At 52.9% G+C, this 20,824-nt stretch overlaps 2 protein-coding genes across 15 annotated transcripts in view; one reads left to right on the top strand and one right to left on the bottom strand.

The window, feature by feature from the left end:
* Window positions 1-1,114: 1,114 nt before the first annotated feature.
* Window positions 1,115-17,613, top strand: CCNQ (cyclin Q). Of its 9 annotated transcripts, none has more exons than XR_012430040.1 (6): window positions 1,115-1,339; window positions 4,067-4,250; window positions 5,893-6,025; window positions 7,795-8,022; window positions 12,368-12,880; window positions 15,330-17,613. XR_012430040.1 is itself a non-coding variant. In XM_074029603.1 (6 exons), exons 3-6 carry the CDS (start codon window positions 4,081-4,083, stop codon window positions 12,455-12,457), a joined length of 561 nt encoding a protein of 186 aa, XP_073885704.1. In that variant the 5' UTR covers window positions 1,115-1,343; window positions 1,942-1,964; window positions 4,067-4,080; the 3' UTR covers window positions 12,458-12,894. The 9 variants fall into 9 exon arrangements, 6 of the variants coding, with proteins under 6 accessions (XP_073885704.1, XP_015299721.1, XP_073885703.1 ...); XR_012430039.1 differs by having other exon boundaries at window positions 1,115-1,343; window positions 12,428-12,880; XR_010584314.2 differs by having other exon boundaries at window positions 1,115-1,343.
* Window positions 17,609-20,824, bottom strand: part of ATP2B3 (ATPase plasma membrane Ca2+ transporting 3) — a 66,058-nt gene continuing 62,842 nt past the window's right edge. For all 6 annotated transcript variants that reach the window (XM_045383725.3, XM_045383721.2, XM_045383723.2 and 3 more), the window contains one exon: window positions 17,609-20,593. In XM_045383725.3, coding sequence (XP_045239660.1) covers window positions 20,568-20,593 — 26 coding nt within the window. In that variant the 3' untranslated portion in view covers window positions 17,609-20,567. The remainder of the gene's footprint in view (window positions 20,594-20,824) is intronic.

The following is a 20,824-nucleotide window of genomic DNA, read 5'->3' as shown; positions in this document are numbered from 1 at the left end:
AGCCCTGGTGTCACCTCCATTTCAGGTGTCTGGCCTCCAGAATTGAGAGAGGATATACTTCTGGTGTTTTTAGCAACCCAATTTGTGGTCATTTGTTACAGTAGCCCCAGGAAACTAACCCAGCTGCGATGGAGAGGACTTGGGGAGCCTGGTGGAGGCAGGAGGTGCTGAGGAAGGAGACCCAGGCCGGACTGGGTGTGTGGGGTGGGGGTAAGAGGTGGAGACTTCCACATCATCCGGAGATCAAGGCGCCTGGGTAGAAGGGTTTAGGGAGTAGTAGCTGTTGCCTCTCCATATTGCCAGCTGTCTGAAATTGTAGCAATGATCTGAATGTATCAGAATGGCTCAAGTGACTGTCACTAGCTTGGGAGTCCTTTTGGGGTTCTATGTCCCTAAAGCCTGATGCGCCATTTCCTGCTTGTGGAAGGCACGAATGAAAAATGGGATGGTAAATACATGAGTTCGATATTCAACATGTATTCAACAAACATTTATTAGGCTCCTACTGTGCGTAGCGCTGGAAAGGCAAGCAGAAGCTAGATTCCCAATCGATCCCAGGAGGCTGGACGATCCAGACACAAACACCGTTCATGCGTCTATTGGAAAAGGCCCCCTTGGAATTTTGTGCACAGCATTTCCTTGGGGTGTCGGTGGATTGAGGTTTGCAAACACTAGCACCTTTTCCGGTGGCCGCTGCCTTCTCAGACCTCAGACACCGGCGCCTCCACGTGAACTCCCGCAGGCGTCTCTAGCCCAGGGCTTGGCGGGCGCTGCCGGCTGTTCCTGGCCTAAGCCATGTTGGGCCGCCAGCCCGGGGCTACACCTTCTTCGGACCGCGGGGATTTGCGGCTCGAGTGACCGGAGGTGACCTCCCGCGGGTCTGAGAGCAGCTCCGCGGACTCTCGCTCCGCGGGGAGGAGCCTGCGTCTCCCAGAGGCGGGGCTCGAGACGTCTAGGGGGTCACCACTCGCTAGCCGCCCGGTGGTGTCGGCCTCTGCGCCTGCGCCTGCGCCTGCGCGCGCGGCCAGGCAGCCTCTGTGGCGCAGGCGCGCGCTCACTCTTGGGTGCTGGCCCTGCGGGGCGGGGCGGAGGAGCGGCGGGGCGGGACGCAGACGGGTGGGGCGGCCGTGCCCGCCGCGAGCACCCCCTCGGCTTTGCCAGCGTCTGCGCGCCGGAGCCGCCTCTCCTTCCGCCGGGGCCGCCTCTCCTTCCGCCGGGGCCGCAGGGCCTCATGGAAGCCCCGGAGGGCGGCGGAGGGGGGCCCGCAGCGCGGGGCCCTGAGGGGCAGCCGGCGCCCGAAGCCAGGGTGCACTTCCGAGTGGCGAGGTTCATCATGGAGGCAGGTAACCGCGGCCAGGGGCAGGCCGGGGCAGGCGGCGCCGGGACCCGCTTCGCGGAGCGGGCGCGGCTGGCCAGGCCGGGCTTCCGGAGTGCTCATCTTACAGAGGCCGGGAAGCCCGGCTCGGGGCTGAGGACCTCCGCCTTTGCGCCGCGCCCGGTGTGCTGAGCAGTGAGCCGCGATGTGTCCCCATTGCGTGAACCGGTGTGCAGGCCCTAGGAGAGGACGTGGCCGAGTCGGGCCTCCAGCGAGGCGGGGACCAGCCCGGGCACCTGCAGCTCTGCGCAGTGCGCCACGCCTTCTGCCGCACCCGCGGGCCTGCACTGGCGCTTGGTCTCGCGGAGCCTTTTGGAGAAGGCTGTCCGGGGTTTCCTGTCACTCCGAGGACGTAGGCTGCATGCAGCTCCTGTTCCGAACCCTGCCAGGATATCCACAATAGTGTTGGGCTCCGCATTTCCATCCAGCCATCAATAGTGTTTTATTTTGTTTTGTTTTGTTTTTGAGACGGAGTCTCGCTCTGTTGGCCAGGTTGGAGTGCAGTGGCATGATCTCGGCTCACTGCAACCTCCGTCTCCTGGACTAAAGCAGTTCTCCTTCCTCAGCCTCCGAGTAGCTGGAATTACAGGTATGTGCCACCGCGCCCGGCTAATGTTTGTAGTTTTAGTAGAGATGGGGTTTCACCATGTTGGCCAGGCTGCTCTTGAACTCCTGGCCTCAGGTGATCCACCTGCCTTGGCCTCCCAAAGTGCTGGGATTACAGGCGTGAGCTACCTCGTCCGGCCCATCAACAGTGTCTTGATAGGAGATACTGTTAGTTGATGGATAGTTATTTCCTACCTTTACTGCTTGGGGGAGAAGGGTTGGGCAGATACACTTTTACTCAAGGTGGACAGAGAGTCTGAGGAATGCTGCAGGACTGTTCATCCCAGTGATATGTAAATGTACTGTAATTTGCAAGAAGAGTTGCAATGTTATTATTAGGGAAGGATAGCAGTGACACCTCATCTGCTACCATCTGCTCGGAGGGTCCATGTAAATTGGGCTTTGCTCTGTAAAACAAGGCTTGGAAGGTCATGTCAGTAACAGAACCTTATCTGGCATCTCCTGGAATGAGGGGTCCCAGGTAGGAATTGTCTCTATATAACAAGTTTAGACCTTCTGAGGGACTTCTTTATAAAATGTATTGCATAAACCTTTGTTCTTTGTAGGAGGCTAAATATTGATTTCCCAAAGATGTCCCTGTCCTAATCCCTGGAACCTGTGAATGTCATCTTATATAGCAAAAGAGACTTTGAAGATGTGGTTAAAGACCCTAAGATGGGAGATCATCCTAGATTATTTGGATGTAACCATCCTTATAAGGGAAAGGCAGGAGGAGTTACCATCAGAGAAGGCCACATGAGGACAGAAGCAGAGTTAGAGGTTTGGAAGATGGAGGAAGGGGCCAGCAACCAAGGAATGCAGCCCTCCTCTAGAAGCTAGAAAAGGCAAGGAAACAGATTTCTCCCATGGAGCCTCCAGAAGGAGCCAGCCCTGTTAAGACGTTGATCTTAGCCTTCTAGGCTTGTTTTGGACTTCTGACCTCCAGGATCAGGAGAGTATAAATGTGTGTTGTTTAAGTGACTGAATTTGTGGTGATTTGTTGCAGTAGCCCTAGGGAACTGATCTACCTTCTTAGGCAGAGGACACTAGCTGTCGTTTCATGGTTGATTGTTGGTTGTTCTCCACCTTCCTGTTTTGGCCTAGTGGATGTCATTTAACCTCTTGTGAACCCTGGTTGTTGTGAATTTGTTTTGGTTCTGTGCACCAGGGCAGTGATTTTCTTAGGAGCCATTCAGGAATGGGCTGGGGATGGGCTTTAACCCCTAAGTGAATCCACTGAGTTGTGTTCTGGTGTTTTGAGTTTTGTTAACCTTAAAATTTTTTTTCTTTTCTTTTTTTTTTTTTTGTAGAGACAGGGTCTCACTCTGTTGCCCAGGCCGATCTCAAATTCCTGGGCTCAAGCAATCCTCCTGCTTTAGCCTCCCAAAGTGCTGGGATTACAGGCGTAAATCAGCATGCCCAGCCTACTTTTCAACGTGTTGGTGTCCTTCCCCCGTGCCTGGCCGTGGCCATAAACATTGCTTTTTCTCTGTAATGCGAGTGGTTACTCTTGGCAGTCACGCTGCTTGCTTTGCTCACCTCTTCTAACCTGTGAACTATGAAACCAGTGCTCAGTATAATCTTTCACTGTGACTTCAGGACTTGTGGTACCCACGAGGCCGTTTCTCTTCTGTCGTCGTAGCTGTGGGTTGGGTGACTTCTAGCTAGCGGCTTGCTAAGGTGAACCCAGACACACAACAGCATATGGTCCTTTCCTAGGGTTTTGCAGAAGCTGCTATGCCAGTTGCTAACTGAGCAGTTCTTGGAACCCTTGTTTCCCAGAGCGTGGTCTACAGACCCCTGACATGGGCATGACCTGGGGCTTGTCACAAGTGCAGAATCTCAGAGCTGCAGACCTACAGAAGGGGAAGTTTGCATTTGAACACCGTCCCTAGGGGCTTGGGTCATCCACTGGAGTCTAAGAGCCCAGTGAGAGACCCGGCAGGAGCCACTGGCTCTGCTGGAAGCTCTTAGCCTTGTCCAAGAAGGGTTGTACCTGCTAGGGCCCATTCCAGTGGCTTCCCTCACTGGAGTAGTGAACCAGCGCTGGACTGAAGTCCTCTCTTGCCTGCTTTCTCTCTGCAGGTGTCAAGCTAGGGATGCGGTCCATTCCCATTGCCACTGCTTGCACCATTTACCATAAGTTCTTCTGTGAGACCAACCTGGATGCCTATGACCCTTACCTGATTGCCATGTCTTCCATTTACTTGGCTGGCAAAGTGGAAGAGCAGCACCTGCGGACTCGTGACATCATCAATGTGTCCAACAGGTAATGGCATTTGGATGGGCTCCTGGTGTCCACGCGGTGGGGGGGAAGGGTAGGGAAGGCTCCTACGGGGCCCTGCCCACCAGGTGCCAGCAATGGAGCTTGGAAGGAAGTACCTGGATGGCCTTGAACCAGGGCCAGAAACACTAGCAGCAAACGTGGGAAGGAGCCTGATGTCAGAGGCCAGTGGGGTCTGTGAGAGAAAAGCTGGGCCAGATTATGGGGAGCCTGGAAAGCTGGATGGAGGGTAGAGGTGGGGCTTGAGCAGGGGGAGCTTGGAGAGGCATGTCAAAGAAGATTCTGTTGAAGTCTTAGACAGGGATGGCTGCATGCACAAGAGCTTGCCTGCATCAGGAGGGTACAGACCCAGCCAGGTGGTGGGTCCCAGTTGCTTAGGGGCCTCGCCCTGCTGTGGGTGTGGGCATGGGCATGGCACAGCCGGCCCAAGCAGGTGTGTTCCTCCTGGGGCAGGATGCAGGGTCTTCGCCAAGGCGAAGGAAAAACGGTCTGGGAAATATAAAACTGAGAAATGTTCACTTTTTGGAGTACCTCATTCCCATGAGAGGCTTAAATATCTTTCTTGGATGGCTGGACATGGTGGCTCATGCCTATAATCCCAGCACTTTGGGAGGCCGAGGCGGGTGGATCGCTTGAGTCCAGGAGTTCAAGACCAGCCTGGCCAACATGGTGATACCTTGTCTCTACCAAAAATACAAAAATTAGCCGGGTGTGGTGGTGCATGCCTGTGGTTCCAGTTGCTCGGGTGGCTGAGGCAGGAGGATCGCTTGAGCCCAGGAGGTCAAGGCTGCAGTGAGCTGTGACTACACCACTGTACTCTAGCCTGAAAGACAGAGCAAGACCTTGTCTCAAAGAATAAAAAATAAGGCCGGGCGCGGTGGCTCATGCCTGTAATCCCAGCACTTTGGGAGGCCAAGGCGGGTGGATCACGAGGTCAGGAGATCGAGACCATCCTGGCTAACACAGGGAAACCCGGTCTCTACTAAAAATGCAAAAAATTAGCTGGGCGTGGCGGCGGGTGCCTGTAGTCCCAGCTACTCAGGAGGCTGAGGCAGGAGAATGGCGTGAACTCGGGAGGCGGAGCTTGCAGTGAGCCGAGATCGCGCCACTGCACTCCAGCCTGGGCGACAGAGCGAGACTCCGTCTCAAAATAAATAAATAAATAAATAAATAAATAAAAAATAAAAATAAGATTAAAAAATACGTTCCCTGGGCCCAGAGTGAGAGCCCTGGGCATTGCCACCTCAGGTGATGAAGATTCCCTACTGCCAGGCTGAATATAACAGGAAGCACAACCGACTTGGCATGCTCAAGCTTCCGGTTCCTCTGGAGCCATCGCCAACAGCCAGTCTTTGCACTTGACATTTTGCTGAATGATAGCAGACAGCCCATCTGGCTAAAACTAGGACCTGGCTTCTTTCCTCTGTTGGTTACTGTTTTCATTCTGTACACTAGATGTGGAGATGAAGAATTTTTGTATAAAAACACAAATAAAATGACCTTACATTAATCTGCAGATGGACAATGTAGTTTGCATCTGGACATTGTGTGACTTAAGCAATTTGAGCCATCCAATGCTCAGGGGAGACTGCACTGGCTGCTGAAGCATTGCCATTTCTCTGTGCAGGTACTTTAACCCAAGCGGTGAGCCCCTGGAATTGGACTCCCGCTTCTGGGAGCTCCGGGACAGCATTGTGCAGTGTGAGCTTCTCATGCTGAGAGTTCTGCGCTTCCAGGTCTCCTTCCAGCATCCACACAAGGTACATGCTAGGGAATTGGTGCCTGTTTGGGGAGGCTCAAGCCATGGTCTTTGTTCTTTATCCCAAAAGTGCATCCCGTCTCATACTCGAGAGCGCAGCACAGAAGGAGAGCAGGGCTGCGGCTGGGAACTGGGTCTCCCCGCTCCGTGTTTGTGGCTGGGTTGGCTGCCTGGCCTCTCCTGTCCCACTCCTGTGGGTTTTCTCAGCCAAATCTCATTTCAGCTTCTGCCTTTCTGCCTGCTCACCTGTGGGCGAGGTCCATGTGGCCCGCTGAAGCTGTCGCAGCTCCTGTGGCCCATATAGATGGTATGCACGCTGGGCCTTGGGGAAGCAGGCTGGTTTCGTGACCAGCCAGAGTCCCCGTCCCCAGGAGATGCTGTGATGCCTCGGAGCATGCATCCAGCTCCGCTGTGCTTAGGAAGCCATCTAGGAACGTGTGAGTCTCAACAGAAGAACCATTTCAAACAGCAGCAAAAGGGAAAAGCGAAACGCTAAGGCGACTGGCACACCATGCTCTGGGCACCGCAGCCCCACGCACGGGCAGCTCAGAAGGCTGGCTGGAGACAGAGATGGAGGAGTTGTGGTTTGGGGCTCTGGGCTAGGAGTTTCATTCTTTTTCATCAAAACTCTTACTGAGATCATTGTAGATTCCCACACAGTTGTGACATGTACCCTTGGCCCAGTCTCCCCCAAGGGGAACACAGCCAGGATGTCAACACTGACACAGTCCACTGGCATCCTTACTTCCACTTGTATTCCTTTGTGTATTTTTTTTGTTCCATTTTATCACGTCTCCGTTCACAGACCTACCACCACAGCCAAGGTGAGAGACAGTTCCAGCTGCACAAGCCCTTCGTGTTGCCTTTATAATCTTGCCTCCAGCCTTCCACACTCCTACCTTAGTATCTGGAAAGCCCTGGTCTGGGATTTCTGCACAGTAGTGTCTTAGTGGGCAGAATGCTTGGTGAGCATCCTGGGGGAAGGTGGGAGATGCCCCGCTGGCTGCAGGGTGGAGCTGTCAAGGCGACAAGGCTTAGGAAAGAGCAGCACTCAGACCTCGGGGGGTGTGTGATCTGTGCCCAGATGGGAAACTGATAGCTTGGTGTGGCTGGGAGCCTGCCAGCCCCTTCCCCTCCTTCCAGTCAAGGCTGGGGCGGAAAGTAACCTATGTATCCCTCCTGCATGGTGTGCTGGGGTCACACACACATGTGTGTTCCAGACTGTCCAGAGAGCTTGCAGCATCTGTCTTATTGTGTGAGGTTCCGGCAAAATGTCTGTTCTGAGAGCAGGAGCTGGCAGCTGGGCTGGGAGGTCATTTGGATGTTGTGGCTGAGGACAGCATGTGCCCTTGGCAGCAGGCCAGATGCATGGGGAGCAGCACCCTCTGTTCTGCCCATGAAGAGGGTGCTTTCCGGAGCACCAGGCCCCGAGGAATTTCATGGTGGCCAGAGCGGGCCCTGTGGTTGAGAGGGACTGCGGTGGGGGTGGCCCTCATAGGTTTCCCTAGAGCTGGGTCTGGAGGATGAGAGTGGGCAGGTGCATATGGTGAGGTGGTTTCAGGCAGACAGCTCCATGAGTGTGAAGGCCCTAGACAGGGTGCGCTGGAAGGCGGGATGGGAGGGGCAGGAGATGGGGCCAGCAGAAGGCCTTGGGGCTTTTTCCTAAGGGACATGGAAGCCGCTGGAGGGTTGGTGCAGGTGCTGATACGATTATGTCAGCATGAGGAGAGCAGCTGGTGTGATCAAAGGCTGATGCATGTGTCTTTGCAGTATCTGCTCCACTACCTGGTTTCCCTCAAGAACTGGCTGAACCGCCACAGCTGGCAGCGGACCCCTGTTGCCGTCACTGCCTGGGCCCTGCTGCGGGACAGCTACCACGGGGGGCTGTGCCTCCGCTTCCAGGCCCAGCACATCGCCGTGGCAGTGCTCTACCTGGCCCTGCAGGTCTACGGAGTTGAAGTGCCCGCCGAAGTCGAGGCTGAGAAGCCATGGTGGCAGGTGAGGTGGCTGCTTGGCATACCGGACGTGCCCCCTTTCCCTCTGGAAGTCTGTATTGCAGTGCTCACCAAATTCTTTCTATTAATTATCCATGAAGAAAGATATGGGCTGCTGGGGAGCATGGAAGCTTCAGAGCGCCCTGTTGATGGCCTGGGCCAGGCTCTCCCTCAGCACAGTTGCCATTTAGGGATCCTGGATGTTGAACAAGAGTGCTAGCCTCCACCGAGATGTCGCCGGTGTCCCGGGAGGCGGGTTGCCCCAGCGGAGAACCACTTTTACTGAATTGAGTGGGAACTTGAGTGTGGTCACAGGTTACCAAACCTGGCTTCCCATCAGAAACATCTGGGGTGCTTTATGGAGAGGGCTGGGTGACTAGGTAGGTGACAGCTAGCTGGCTAGTTGACAGACACCTAGGTGGATGGGTGAGAGAGCTGATGGGCTGGGTGGCGGGTGACTGATAGGTATTAGTAGGTAGATCCTGGAGGGATGGATGGTAGAACTCTGTAGGCCTGCCCAGCGGACAGCTTTCCAGGTGGCCGCTGCTGTTCTGCATAGAGGCGCCCCTGCCTCTCTTTCCTGGCCCGTGTGCCTTGCGGATGACCACAGCACTTGCTGATTTTTGCATGTTTATTGTCTAATCTCGTATCCCCAGTCAGCTGTGAGCGCCTGAGGCCAGGCAGCTCATCTGCCCCATGCCGCCACGTCTCCCGCGCCACCCTGGCACTATAGCAGGTGCCCATGTGTCTTTGAACCCATGCACCCGTGTTCCTAGTCGCAGGCTGGAAGCACCCTGTCCCCGAGGCAGTGTGCAGGTGGTGCAGGGCCATCTGTGTGGACAGACAGTATTGCTCCATGCTCGGGCTGCCAGGGACTTTCAGATAGCATGGCTGCCTTGTGCTCAGGGTTGGACTCTGGTGAGGGCAGACACCTTCTGGGGACATCTGGTGGGTGTGGCCCTGGCCCTGGGCTGCCTGGCTATCCTGCATCTCTCTTCCTTTCTGCTCTGTCTTCTGCGCTTGCTCATAAACCTCACCTGGTGTGCTGGTACCACCTGCGTCCCATGCTTAACCCCTCCCAGAGGAGTGCGAGCCCAGGTGAGCCTGCACAGCCAGGAAGCAGCTCCACCAGCAAGTTGTTTGCTGGCGGCCCAGCTCACCCAGTTGTTGTTCAGACTGCGAAGAAGTTACCCTTTGTGGGGTGGCGAGCTTATGTTCACCCAGCCCTTCTTAAAGGTTGCTAAACTTGACCTGACCTTTGCTTCCCAGCTCGGGGCTGTGCACCAGAAGCTTCCGGAATCCAGGTGCATCCTATGGGCTGGTGGGGTGCAAGGGCCTGATCCCTCATGATGAGTGGGGCCCTGGGAGGCCTCACCCACCCAGGTGCTGCGGAGCTCACAGCCTAGCTTTTGAAACCCTTTCTTCCTTGTGTGCTCTCGGCCACCACTTCTTTTTTTTTTTTTTTTTTTTTTTGAGACGGAGTCTCGCTCTGTCGCCCAGGCTGGAGTGCAGTGGCACAATCTTGGCTCACTGCAAGCTCCGCTCCGCCTCCCGGGTTCACGCCATTCTCCTGCCTCAGCTTCCCAAGTAGCTGGGACTACAGGCGCACACCACCACGCCCAGCTAATTTTTTTGTAATTTTAGTAGAGAGGGGGTTTCACCATGTTAGCCAGGATGGTCTCGAACTCCTGACCTCGTGATCCACCTGCCTCGGCCTCCCAAAGTGCTGGGATTACAGACGTGAGCCACCGCGCCCGGCCTCGGCCACCACTTCTTATAGCGACTCCTGTCACTTGTCTGCCATGGGCTCGGCATGGCAGCTTGATGTGCTTCCCTGGAGGAGCTTGCCTGCACTCTGACTTGCCAGATGAGCAGGGATGGTGGCGGTGTCAGAAATGATGCAGGTCGTCCCACAATGCTGCTGAAACTTCCACGTCCAGAGCCACACTGAGTGCCTCCATCCCCTTGTTCCTTAGCAGGAGAACCTGCCCCTTTCCAGCCGCTGCTGCTCTTTGTCTTATAAACAGACGGGCCGCCCACAAAAAGGCAAAGTCCCCAGAGGCCGGCAGTGTCTCCTCCTAGGACTTGGGTCTGTGTCCTTTCGGCTGTCAGGTGCCCCAGGGTTGTCACCTGTTCTGGACTGTTATATTTAGTTGTGATGACATACACATCACCTAAATTGTACCACGTTCACCATTTTTAAGTGTGCGGCCCAGGGGCAGAAGCACATTCACGGTGCTGTGCAGCCATCACCACCATCCAGCCGCAGAACTTGTTCATCTTCCCAAACTGAAGCTCTGGCCCGTTCAACCCCAACTCCCTACCCCCCAGCCCCTGGCACCCACCCTTCCACTGTCCGTCTACAGAGTTCATGGCTCTCCTTTGAGGCCCCTCACAGTGTGTGCCTTTCTGTGACTGGCTCCTTTCACTGAGCACAATATTGGAGCCCCTGTCTCAGAATGTCCTTTCTTTTGATGGCTGAATCATATTTCATGGCCTGCATGGACTGTATGATATTAACATTTCATCCATGGATGGACGCAGGCTGCTTCTACGTTTTGGCCCTGCCTTTTTTTTTTTTTTTTTTTTTTTTTAAAGTGACAGAGTCTCACTCTGTTGCCCAGGCTGGAGTGCAGTGGTGAGATCTCGGCTCACTACAGCCTCCGCCTCATTGGTTCAAGTGATTCTCCTGCCTCAGTCTCCCAAGTAACTGGGATTACAAGTGCCTGCCACCACACCCGGCTAATTTTTGTATTTTTAGTAGAGACGGGGTTCAAGGAACTCCTGACCTCCAGTGATCCACCCGCCTCGGCCTCCCAAAGTGCTGGGATTATAAGCGTGAACCACCATGCCCAGCCCCTGCATGCTTTTTAATGATTGCTTCTGAGCTTGGGGTCTCCAGGAGCACACAGGTCACGGACCCCAGCAAACAAGCGTGCATTTCTGAAGTATTTGTTTTTCACCCAGAGCCCAGGGTAAGACAGCTATGCTTCCTGAGTCAGGACTTGGAGGGTGTCCAGGTTACCATCTCCTACCTCAGGTTGTAGGCCACAGAGGAACCTATGGTTCTTTGGGAGCATTCAGCAGGGGTGGACTTAGGTCCACTTCTTGCCTTGACTTGGCCCAAGGCCTTGATCTTATTGGTACATTGGTTCCCCAGGCAGCAAGCTTGGGCACAGGGTGGCTACAGACGCAGCATCTAACCAAGGTCTTGCTGCTTTGCTTACTATTTCCCTTATCAGTGGGGATCCCAAAGAGCACCCTGGGGCTCAGTGCTGTGCTGGGAGGGCTCAGAACTCAGAAAAGCCGTCACACTCTGAGTTCCGGTTTATTACAAGGAAAGGACACAGGTCACGGTGAGCGAAGGCTCAGGGTGCACAGGACAGGCTCCAGGAGAGACCAGGCGTGAGCTTCAGTGGCTCCTCGCCCAGGGGAGTTGTGCCGACAGCACCTGTTTCTTTCAGGAACAGAGTGGGACAGCATGCACGGAGTCATAACTAGGGAAGCTCACCCAGCCGTGGCGGCCAGGGTTTCCATGGGGGTGGATCGCATAGGCACGGAGCGCCTGCATGGCCAAGCCTGGTTACTTGGGCTGCAGCCACCAGAGGTCTAGCTGGGACTCTGTGGCCCAAGGCCCTCACCGTAAATGATGTGGTTAACACAGACCGCCTGGCAGTCCAGTAAACCAAGACGCTCACACGGGGCGGGATTTTCTAGGGGCCTAGAGGTTATTCTCCAGGAGCTGGGCAGAGGCCAGACCTGCTTTTGGAAGGTACAGGGTGTAGACCCCACCCTGTGGCATGGCCCTGGGCTGCAACCCTCCTGCCATGGGCCCTGAGGATGTCTTTTGCCGTCTTGCGAGTGCTCCTGCATGTGGTGGTCCGGGCTGTGGAGTGGGTCCACATGCTCCCCAGGGGCTGGGTTACGGTGGGCATGGGGTCCGGGTACTTCGTCTGCCTGTGGCTGCACAGGGACTGCCACCCTGTCCTCTTGCCGGTGTCCCCAGAGACCCTAGACCTGAGGGAGTCCCAGGCAGGAGGCAGGAGCCTGTGCTCTGGACCCAGCTGTGTTACCAATTCCCTGCATGACCTCAGACAGGTCCCCTCCTGTCTGGGTCAGAGGATCACCAAGGCCTGTTCCATCTGGAATGTCCTCGGCTTTGTGAAGCGTTTCATTGGCCTCAACAGGCTGGAACTGAACTGGCTTTGCAGGAGAGCTACCATCTTCTTGGATAGCCAAGTCCCTGTGCCCCTCCCCTGCCCATGAAATGTGATTCTGTGCTTAGTGACAGGTGCCTTATTTAACACAGAGGGAGTCTAACTGGAACCTGTTTTCCTTCTTCTTTCTAGGTGTTTAGTGACGACCTTACCAAGCCAATCATTGATAATATTGTGTCTGATCTCATTCAGATTTATACCATGGACACAGAGATCCCCTAAGGCCCTGGCCCAGGCCTGCCCAAAGAGAAGCCCAGGATGGTTGGCTGCCTGGGGACATTGCCACCACGTCGCCATGACGGCTGGTCCCCAGAGGACCGGCTGGGAGGACTGGTTTGCTGCTGGAAAAGGACTGGAGAAGGCGATGGCATGCTGCTGCTTTGACAGTCCCTAGCAGTTGCGGTCCAGACGATGATGGGAGCCGCACCTCCAGTGGGCAGGCCGGGAGTGCACTGTGTGAGCTGACCCAAGGCAGCCACATCTGCTTTTGTCCTTTGAGAGGACTCTGACTACAACAGAGGCGTGACATCAATGAAAGGAAAACCATGAAATCGATGAGACTGAATCCCTAGGGATTTTTTAAAGCCAGATTCATGGCGAGAATGAATGTGCAACATGGCTGAAATCTATTTTGTGTAATAAAAGGTGATGCAAGTCAATAGGGACCCTTGGCTTTGCTCTGCAGCGCATGCTGCACATGGGGGTGTGCGGGGCCGCCAGAGACTGCTTCCCTCGGAGTGCCCTCAGGTAGAGTGTCCCACACAGCCACCAGGCGGCAGGCCTGGGGTTAGGGAGGATCACTTGCATTCAGAAAAGTGAGACCTGATCAAAAGTAACTAAAAGTAATGCGTTTTTCAGTGACTCCCTGCTCAAAAGCCAGTGGGTAAGAAGGAGTCCAGGAGATGCTCTCTGGGTCCCCTTACAGGCTAGACATACGTTCAGCACGTGGCATAGGGCTGGGGCACTGGTGGGTTTACACAGGAGGGTGGGCTCCGGCTCCTGCAGGTGTGGGGGCAGGGGTGATGCAGGTCAGGGCAGAGTCTTGCTTGACTTTACAGAGCGACTATGTTCAGTGTCCTCAGGGTGAAGTATCTGAGCAGATGTCACAGGCCTCCCTGGTGGGCAGGCTTGCCCCGGCTGACCTGCCCTTCATTTTGTAGAACTCCCCTGTGGGTTTTGATGATTAACTTCTCCTAAATGTGGGCTCCTGCTTTACCTGGTGTAAGCTTTTTAAGACTACTCAGTCAAAGAACCACATTTTTTAAGCAGCTGCTGTGTGCCCAGTCCTTGCCTACGCTCTGGCAACCTGGTGAAACTCCTTGCTTATGTGGAGGGAGAGATGGGAAACAGAATGAGAATGTGTAGCATGGTAGTGAAAAGTGCTCAGGGGAAGAGAAGGTGGCCAGGGCTCAGAAGAATTATGGCAAAAATGACCCTGATGCCTGGGTGTGGTGGCTCATGCCTGCAATCCCAGCCTTTTGGGAGGCCGAGGTGGGTGATCACCTGAGGTCGGGAGGTCGTAGACCAGCCTGGCCAACATGGCAAAACCCCGTCTTTACTAAAAATACAAAAATTAGCCAGACGTGGTGGTGGATGCCTGTAATCTCAGCTACTTGGGAAACTGAGGCAGGAGAATTGCTTAAAGTTGGGAGGTGGAGGTTGCAGTGAGCCGAGATCACGCCGCTGCACTCCAGCCTGGGCGACAGAGGGAGACTGTATCTTTTTTTTTTTTTTAAAAAAAAGGGAGAAAATATTCACAAACTCTCCGTCTGACAAGGGGTTAATAACCAGAATATATAAGGAATTTAGACAACAGAATAACAACCCAATTTAAAAATGGGCAATAGACCCAAATAGACATTTCTCCAAAGAAGACATACAAATGCCCAACAGGTATATGAAGAAATTGCTCAACGTCAGTAATCAGGGAAATGCAAATCAAAACCATATTGAGGATATCACCTTACTCCAATTAGAATGGCTACTATCAAACTAAAGAAAACAAGCTTTGGTGAGGATGTGGAGAAAAAGGAACATTCACACACTGCTGGGGGGATATAGTATAGCCACTGTGGAAAACGGTATGGAGATTCCTCAAACATTTTAAAAATAGGCAGGGGATGGTGGCTCAGGCCTGTCATCCCAGCACTTCGGGAAGTGGAAGTGGGAGGATCATTTGAACCCAGGAGTTCAAGACCAGCTTGGGCAACATATGAAGACCTCGTCTATTAAAAAAAAAAAAAAAATTACGCTAGGCACAATGGCTCATGCCTGTATTCCCAGCACTTTGGGAGGCTGAGGCAGGAGGATGGCTTGAGCCCAGCAGTTCGAGACCGGAAAAGAAAAGGAAAAACATTTTAGCATTCAGTATATTTTTAACATTCCAACAAACGAAAGAGTGGGTTCTGGAGTTAGACCGCTTGGCTGTGAAGGCTGGTTCCGTCACCCGTGTATCTTGGGCTAATTGATCCACCTCTCTTTTCTTTTTTCTTTTCTTTTCTTTTCCTTTCTTTTTTCTTTTTTCTCTTCTTTTTTCTTTTCTCCTTCCTTCCTTCCCTCCCTCCCTCCCTTTCTTCCTTTCTCCTTCTCTCCCTCCCCTCTTCTTTCTTTTCTTTTCTTTTCTTTTCTTTTGCAATCATGACTCACTACAGCCTTGACCTCCTGGGCTCATTCGATCCTCCCACCTCAGCCTCCTGAGTAGCTGGGACTATAGGTGTGCACCACCATGCCTGGCTATTTTTTAAATTTTATTTTTACTTTTGGTAGAGATGAGGCCTTGCTATGTTGCCCAGGCTGGTCTCAAACTCCTGGACTCTAGTGATCCTCTAACCTTGGCCTCCTAAAGTGCTGGGATTACAGGTGTGAGCCACCATGCCTGGCCTGGTATGTTAAAATGTAAAACCAATAAAGAACATAGTAGTTGCTTGAAATAACAGGCAGTCATTGTGTTGGGGAAAGTTAGTGTCCACCAATTCTAGATAGGATCATGTGCTTCATGTTCATCTCTGGAAGTCCAGGGGACTGTATAGGTGTCACTGTAAGCACTTAAGGGCAAAGGTGTAAACACCATCTATTTTCTTATCTGAACTTCCAGAAAGAAAGGACTTGGAGGTGACAGAATTGCAAGCCGGAAACAGCCTCCGTGCCTATATTTCTTCTGGAGCCTAACACAGCCTCCCACATGCATTGAACTGTGCTGTGGGTGAGAAAAAAAAGCCGTAAGAAAAAAGGAGGAGAGACAGACACGGGAGAAAAGCCACACTACAACAGAGGCAGAGGTTGGAGTGAAGCATCTACAAGCCAAGGAATTCCGAGGACGGCTGGCAATGCCCAAAGCTAAGAGGAGGTCCTGGAACAGATTCTGCCCTGGAGCCTTCAGAGGGAGCATGGCCTGCCCATGCCTTGATTTTGGACTTTTGGCCTTCAGAACTGTGAGAGAAGTTTCTGTTGTTGTGAGCAGCCACGGGCCACTCACACACGGGCCTCCCCGAAACCCCCGCACAAGCCTTTACTCCCAGGACCCAGCTGTTTCACTGAGTCCAATTTTCCCCCGTGGCACCTGTGTCATATCTGAAGCAGAAGCTTGTGGACAGGGGATTCACAGACACAAATTTGCGATTCTTTTAGGGTAGCATGATATCTCTTCATGAAGGGCCAGCTGTCTTGGTGTGGACTTTGGCTCAATCTGGACTTACTCATCCTTATGGTTCAGGATGCACTTGGACACCAATGCAGCAAGGGCATGGTGCGATTCTTCTGCCTGCTGTTTTCAATTTGTCTTCTTTTCTTTTCTTTTTTCTTTTCTTCTTTCTTTCTTTCTTTTTTTTTTGAGATAGAATCTCACTCTGTCACTCAGGCTGGAGTGCAGTGGCATGATCTCAGCTCACTGCAACCTCCACCTCTTGGGTTCAAGCGATTCTTCTGCCTCAGCCTCCCAAGTAGCTGGGATTACAGGCGTGCACCACCATGCCAGGCTAATTTTTGTATTTTTAGTAGAGAGAGGGTTTCATCATTTTGGCCAGGCTGGTCTCGAGCTCCTGACCTCAAGTGATCCCCCGCCTTGGCCTCTCAAAATGCTAGGATTGCAGGTGTGAGCCACTGCGCCTGGCCCTATTGGTCTTTTCGCTGGTTTTAGAAGCATGGACTCTGACGCTTTGAATGACTTTGAAGCCATTTTTCTCCTCTCTTGGCAGCCTTCCTGGAAAATGCGTCTTCGCCAAGTCGAAAAGGGAAAGAGAAATCCAATGAAGTGAGGGGAGTGTGGTCTTAGCGCCATCGCCAGGGTGGTCACTGGCAAGTCCTGGCTCTTCCGGGCTCCAGCAGGAGTGGGACCATGGAGCATGGGCGTGCACAGGCACAGGTGTTTAGGGATGCAACATGTGGATTAAGAGAATGAGTGAAATGGCGGGCTTTCTTCCTGTGGCTTTGGATTAGCAAAGGCGTCTGTGATTGGAACCCTGCTGCACTGCTGATGAGAATGGAAAATGGCGGTTTCTCAAAAGGTTCAACCTACAGTCCCGATAGGATCCAGTAATTCCACTGCTGGGTATAGGCCCAAAGGAATGGAAGGCAGGGTCTGGAAGGGCAGTTTGCATGCCCATGTTCACTGCAGCATGATCCACAGGAGCTGAAATGTGGAAGCAACCTAAATGTCCATGGATGGCTGATGGCATAAACAAAATGCAGCATATCCAGACAATGGAGTATGAGTCCCCTTAAAAAGGAAATTCTGACACATGCTTCAACATGGGTGACCCTTGAGGACATCATGCTAGTCACAGAAGGGCAAATACTGTAGGATTCCACTTCTATGAGGGTATGAGGGGCCTAGAGTGGTCAAATCCATAGAGACAGAAAGTAGAAGGGTGGGTGCCAGGGGCTGGGGGGTGGGGAGTTGGGGTTGAACGGGGCCAGAGCTTCAGTTTGGGAAGATGAACAAGTTCCGCGGCTGGATGGTGGTGATGGCTGCACAGCACCGTGAATGTGCTTGTGATCTGTGTTTTACCACAATAAAAGAAGTGAGGAGTGTGCATGTGTGTCAGGGAGCCTCAAATTCCTGGGCCCAAGGGATCCTCCTGCCTCGGCTTCCCAAAGCGCTGGGATTACAGGCCTGAGCCACTGGGCCATGTACTACAGGCCCTTTCAAGTCAAGGCAGCCATGGCTCCTGCAGCAGCTGGAGCCCCTCCCCACGGGGCCTGACATCCCAGCATTAGTTCCTCTTCTGCTTACACATCCGGTCAGGCTGCTGCACACCCAGGGGAAACCCCCTCCTGCCCGTGGCTTCTCCAGCTCTGTTAAAGCGGCATGAAGGCACCTTTGTTTTGTTCCGCACGTTAATTCACCAAATAATAAATCACACACATTATCCAGACCAGGATGTAAGGAGCCTTTCATTTGTTTTATACACAGAAATTTTGGTCTATTCTTTAAGTTAGGAAATTCAACTACAGACTTTAAATTATTATGCATCTGTGATCTTTCTCATTAAGTTTTTTTTGTTCATCTTTGTAACAGGCAGATAAAAATGTAAAACATATTTATGAACTGAACACAGTTGACCAAGCCATTCCAGGTAATATAATGCTTTATAAAGAGGGGCTTCCCAGTGAGACAGGGCCCCCCGCCTGAAGACTGCAAAAATAAGAGCAAAACATTCCAGGTCACGGTGCCCCGTTTCTGAACTGCACACCACGGCACAAAGGTGACCTAGGGACTAAACGATCGACATTCACATGAGGCAACTTTATACAGCAGCAGTGAGGGTTTGCTTTTAATATCTATTGGCCATTGGTCCTATCGGTGTGTCTACGACAGAGTGAGAAGAAGCCGGTGATTGCAGCAGCACGCAGCTCATCTTCCGCAATGTCAATGTCTCAAATTTGATTTCTCGTTGAAGAACACAAAGACCCTCAACAAATGGAGTTGCCCTATTTCTTATTATCGTCTAAACAAGGACATCAGGGAACAGTTTACAAATGGGTAACATTCTCAATGTGCCCTTTAGAAAAAAGGGATGGCTTTGAGTTATCTGCAGCTGGCATTTTAAAGTGGGATTTTCTTTTCTAGCCAAAATTCTTTTGCCCGAGATTTGACTACTCCTGCTGAGGGGTGACATGGCATTAATGGTAATAGTGGGGATGGTGCCTGCTCCTGTTTGGTTTGTGTGGATGCCAGTGGAGGTGTGACAAGCCTCCCGAGGGTGCCAGTCCACATTGGTGGCTTCCATTCCGATCCTCTGTCCCTCAGGTCCCAACTGTCTCCCAGCGGCTGAGCCCCAGGCCCAACCACCTCCCTGCAAAACGTGACACCTGCAAGTGCAGAAGGCAAGGGTCCCCCATGGCATCACTGTGTGGACCTAGGGGCTTCCTCAGGAGGGTGGCAAAAGTCAGGCCCCTCTTTATCCCCTCTGCTCATTTGGAGGAAACTGAGGCTTGGCCACCAGGTGCCCACACTGCCAGGACAGGCTCCCCTCAGTACCTGGTGCTCAGCCACAAATCCATGCCTTCATGGCTTAAGCTTGGCCTCTGGACACAAAGACTAGGGTGGGAAGAGTGCTTTGGTGATGGCATCTCTGGTGTCACAGCAGACATTGAGGTGGTCTACTGAGGACTCCTCGGCATTTGCCAAAGCAAACAGTGGGAGTCCATCCAGGTGCTGAGGGGACAGGGTCTGAACTGTGGCTGCCTCCCTGCCATCATTCTCCCACCGCCAGCTCCTCCGGGCTTCTGATGCTCCCTCTCCCTCCATTGGCTTCTTTAGAACTCTTGGCCCTGCCCCCGCCCCCTCGGACCTGTCCTCAGCTGGGGCTGCTCCCTGGACTCTGGGCAGGACCCACAACTCCAAGAGTGCTTCATGCTCTTGAAGTTGGGGGCGTGGCCAGGATGAAGGATGTGGAATTGCAGCAGAAACCAAAGAAAGCTGAAAACGAAACTCCCGTTTCACTAACTGGAGGACTCCTCATCAATATTTTGTTTTTTTCCTTTTAGATTAAAATTTCAATTGAAAGGGTTTTCTCCTCTCTGGCAGGGGTCTCAGGACAAATGCTCCAATTATACCTGCTCCAGACCTGGAGCGTCCCCTCTCCGCCTTCTTGGGAATCTCAATAGGACCAGGCAGAGGGCAGGAACGAAGGGTGGGGGCAGGGAGATGAGGGACAAAAATGGATTGACCAGAAAGCTATTCTTGCAGTCTAGTTCCCCGAAAACAAAACAAAACAAAACAAAATAAAACAAAACAAAAAACAACAACAGCAAAAAAAAAACCTTGCTACATTCAATAATGAAATTTCCAAATGAAAATGCCTGAAAAGAGGAATGCAAATATCATGCCAGTAGATAGTTCCTTATTGAAATATGCTTCTGGCCATATATATGTGCATGTGTACAGATCCACACACATATATGTGCACACATGCACACACATGCACACTGCAGATGTGCCTAGTTTTTGCTGGGGGCGGATTGCTTTGTGGCTGCAGGGCTGCTTGCAGGCGGCTCCCTCAGGTGGCACCCTTCACAGCCCTGCAGAGCACTCAACTTTTTTTTTTTTTTTTTTGCATGAATATGCTGACCTGATTGCTCCTTCATGGGTGCAACAAAAGCTCCCAATAAACCCAAAGCAGCCCCCTGCCCACTGCACAGCCCAAAAGCAAACACGCGGTGAAACTGTAGTTCGTTAAAAAAGAAGCATCAATAGAAAAAAAGGTGGGGAACTCAGCTCTTCACACTTTCTACTTCTTCTCCTTCCTCCTTTGGACGAAGAACCTTCTCCTCCCCCTTTTTGTCCTCCTCTTCCTCCTTTTCCTCCTCCCGGTCCTCGTCTTCCTCAGTCTGGATGAGGAGCCTGTGGCAGGCTGCACCCTTGTTGAATGGATTTGGCTTCTTGCAAATGCCCTGCCAGAAAGGTCTTCAGCCACCTTAGTTGTTCTCCCGTTTTGCAGGTGTGCAGGTCCCTATATGTGTGTGTGCGTGCATGTGTGCATGTGACTTCGTGTGAGTCCGAGTGTGCGTGTGCGCATGTGCTGAGACAAGTTCTTGTTAGAGGGATGTCTCCACACTGTGGAGCGGGCTCCCGGGACTGGAGGAAAACACTGAAGAGGTAGCTGACTTGGTGACATGCGTGGTCAGGTAGATGCCGCTGTCTATGGCGTTGTTGTTCTGGTTGGGGGATGGGGGCTGGGGGGCCCGGAGGCGCTCCTCGTTCTCGTCCACGTCCGTGTCGTCGATGAGCGGGATGTTGTGGGTGTAGTCATTGATCAGAAACTCGGGCGTGGCCATGAAGTTATGAATGGAGGTCTTGGATTCTGGTTTCTCCAGGCCTTCATAGAGTGAGCTACGGAACGCTTTCACCACCCGGATCTGGAGTGGGAGATGGAGGGACAGGGCCCGACGTGGGAGCAGGGAGGGAGAAAAGGAAGGGAAAGGAAAGGAAAGGTGGAAGGAAGGTAGGAAAGAAGGAAGGAGACAGTCAGTGGCCAGCTGGTGCTGGTAAGTTCCACCCACATCAATGGCTGGGGGTCATGGCATGAGAAATGTCCACCCATTTGTTGGAGGGCTGCTACGGAATGGGGTGGCTCTGCCTGCCTTTGG

This window comes from Macaca fascicularis, chromosome X, assembly GCF_037993035.2.
Source record: "Macaca fascicularis isolate 582-1 chromosome X, T2T-MFA8v1.1".
NCBI classification, from domain to species: domain Eukaryota; kingdom Metazoa; phylum Chordata; class Mammalia; order Primates; family Cercopithecidae; genus Macaca; species Macaca fascicularis.
The sequence above is the reverse complement of the archived record's forward strand: the minus strand, read 5'-3'. Positions and strand labels throughout refer to the sequence as shown.

Excerpts from the sequence above, each read along its gene's own strand:
- CCNQ (XM_005594905.4), top strand. The coding sequence starts at position 1,232 with ATGGAAGCCCCGGAGGGCGGCGGAGGGGGGCCCGCAGCGCGGGGCCCT. Across the intron at positions 1,344-4,066 it reads GAGGTTCATCATGGAGGCAG|GTGTCAAGCTAGGGATGCGG; the intron begins GTAACCGCGGCC and ends TTCTCTCTGCAG. Across the intron at positions 8,023-12,367 it reads CTGAGAAGCCATGGTGGCAG|GTGTTTAGTGACGACCTTAC; the intron begins GTGAGGTGGCTG and ends TCTTCTTTCTAG.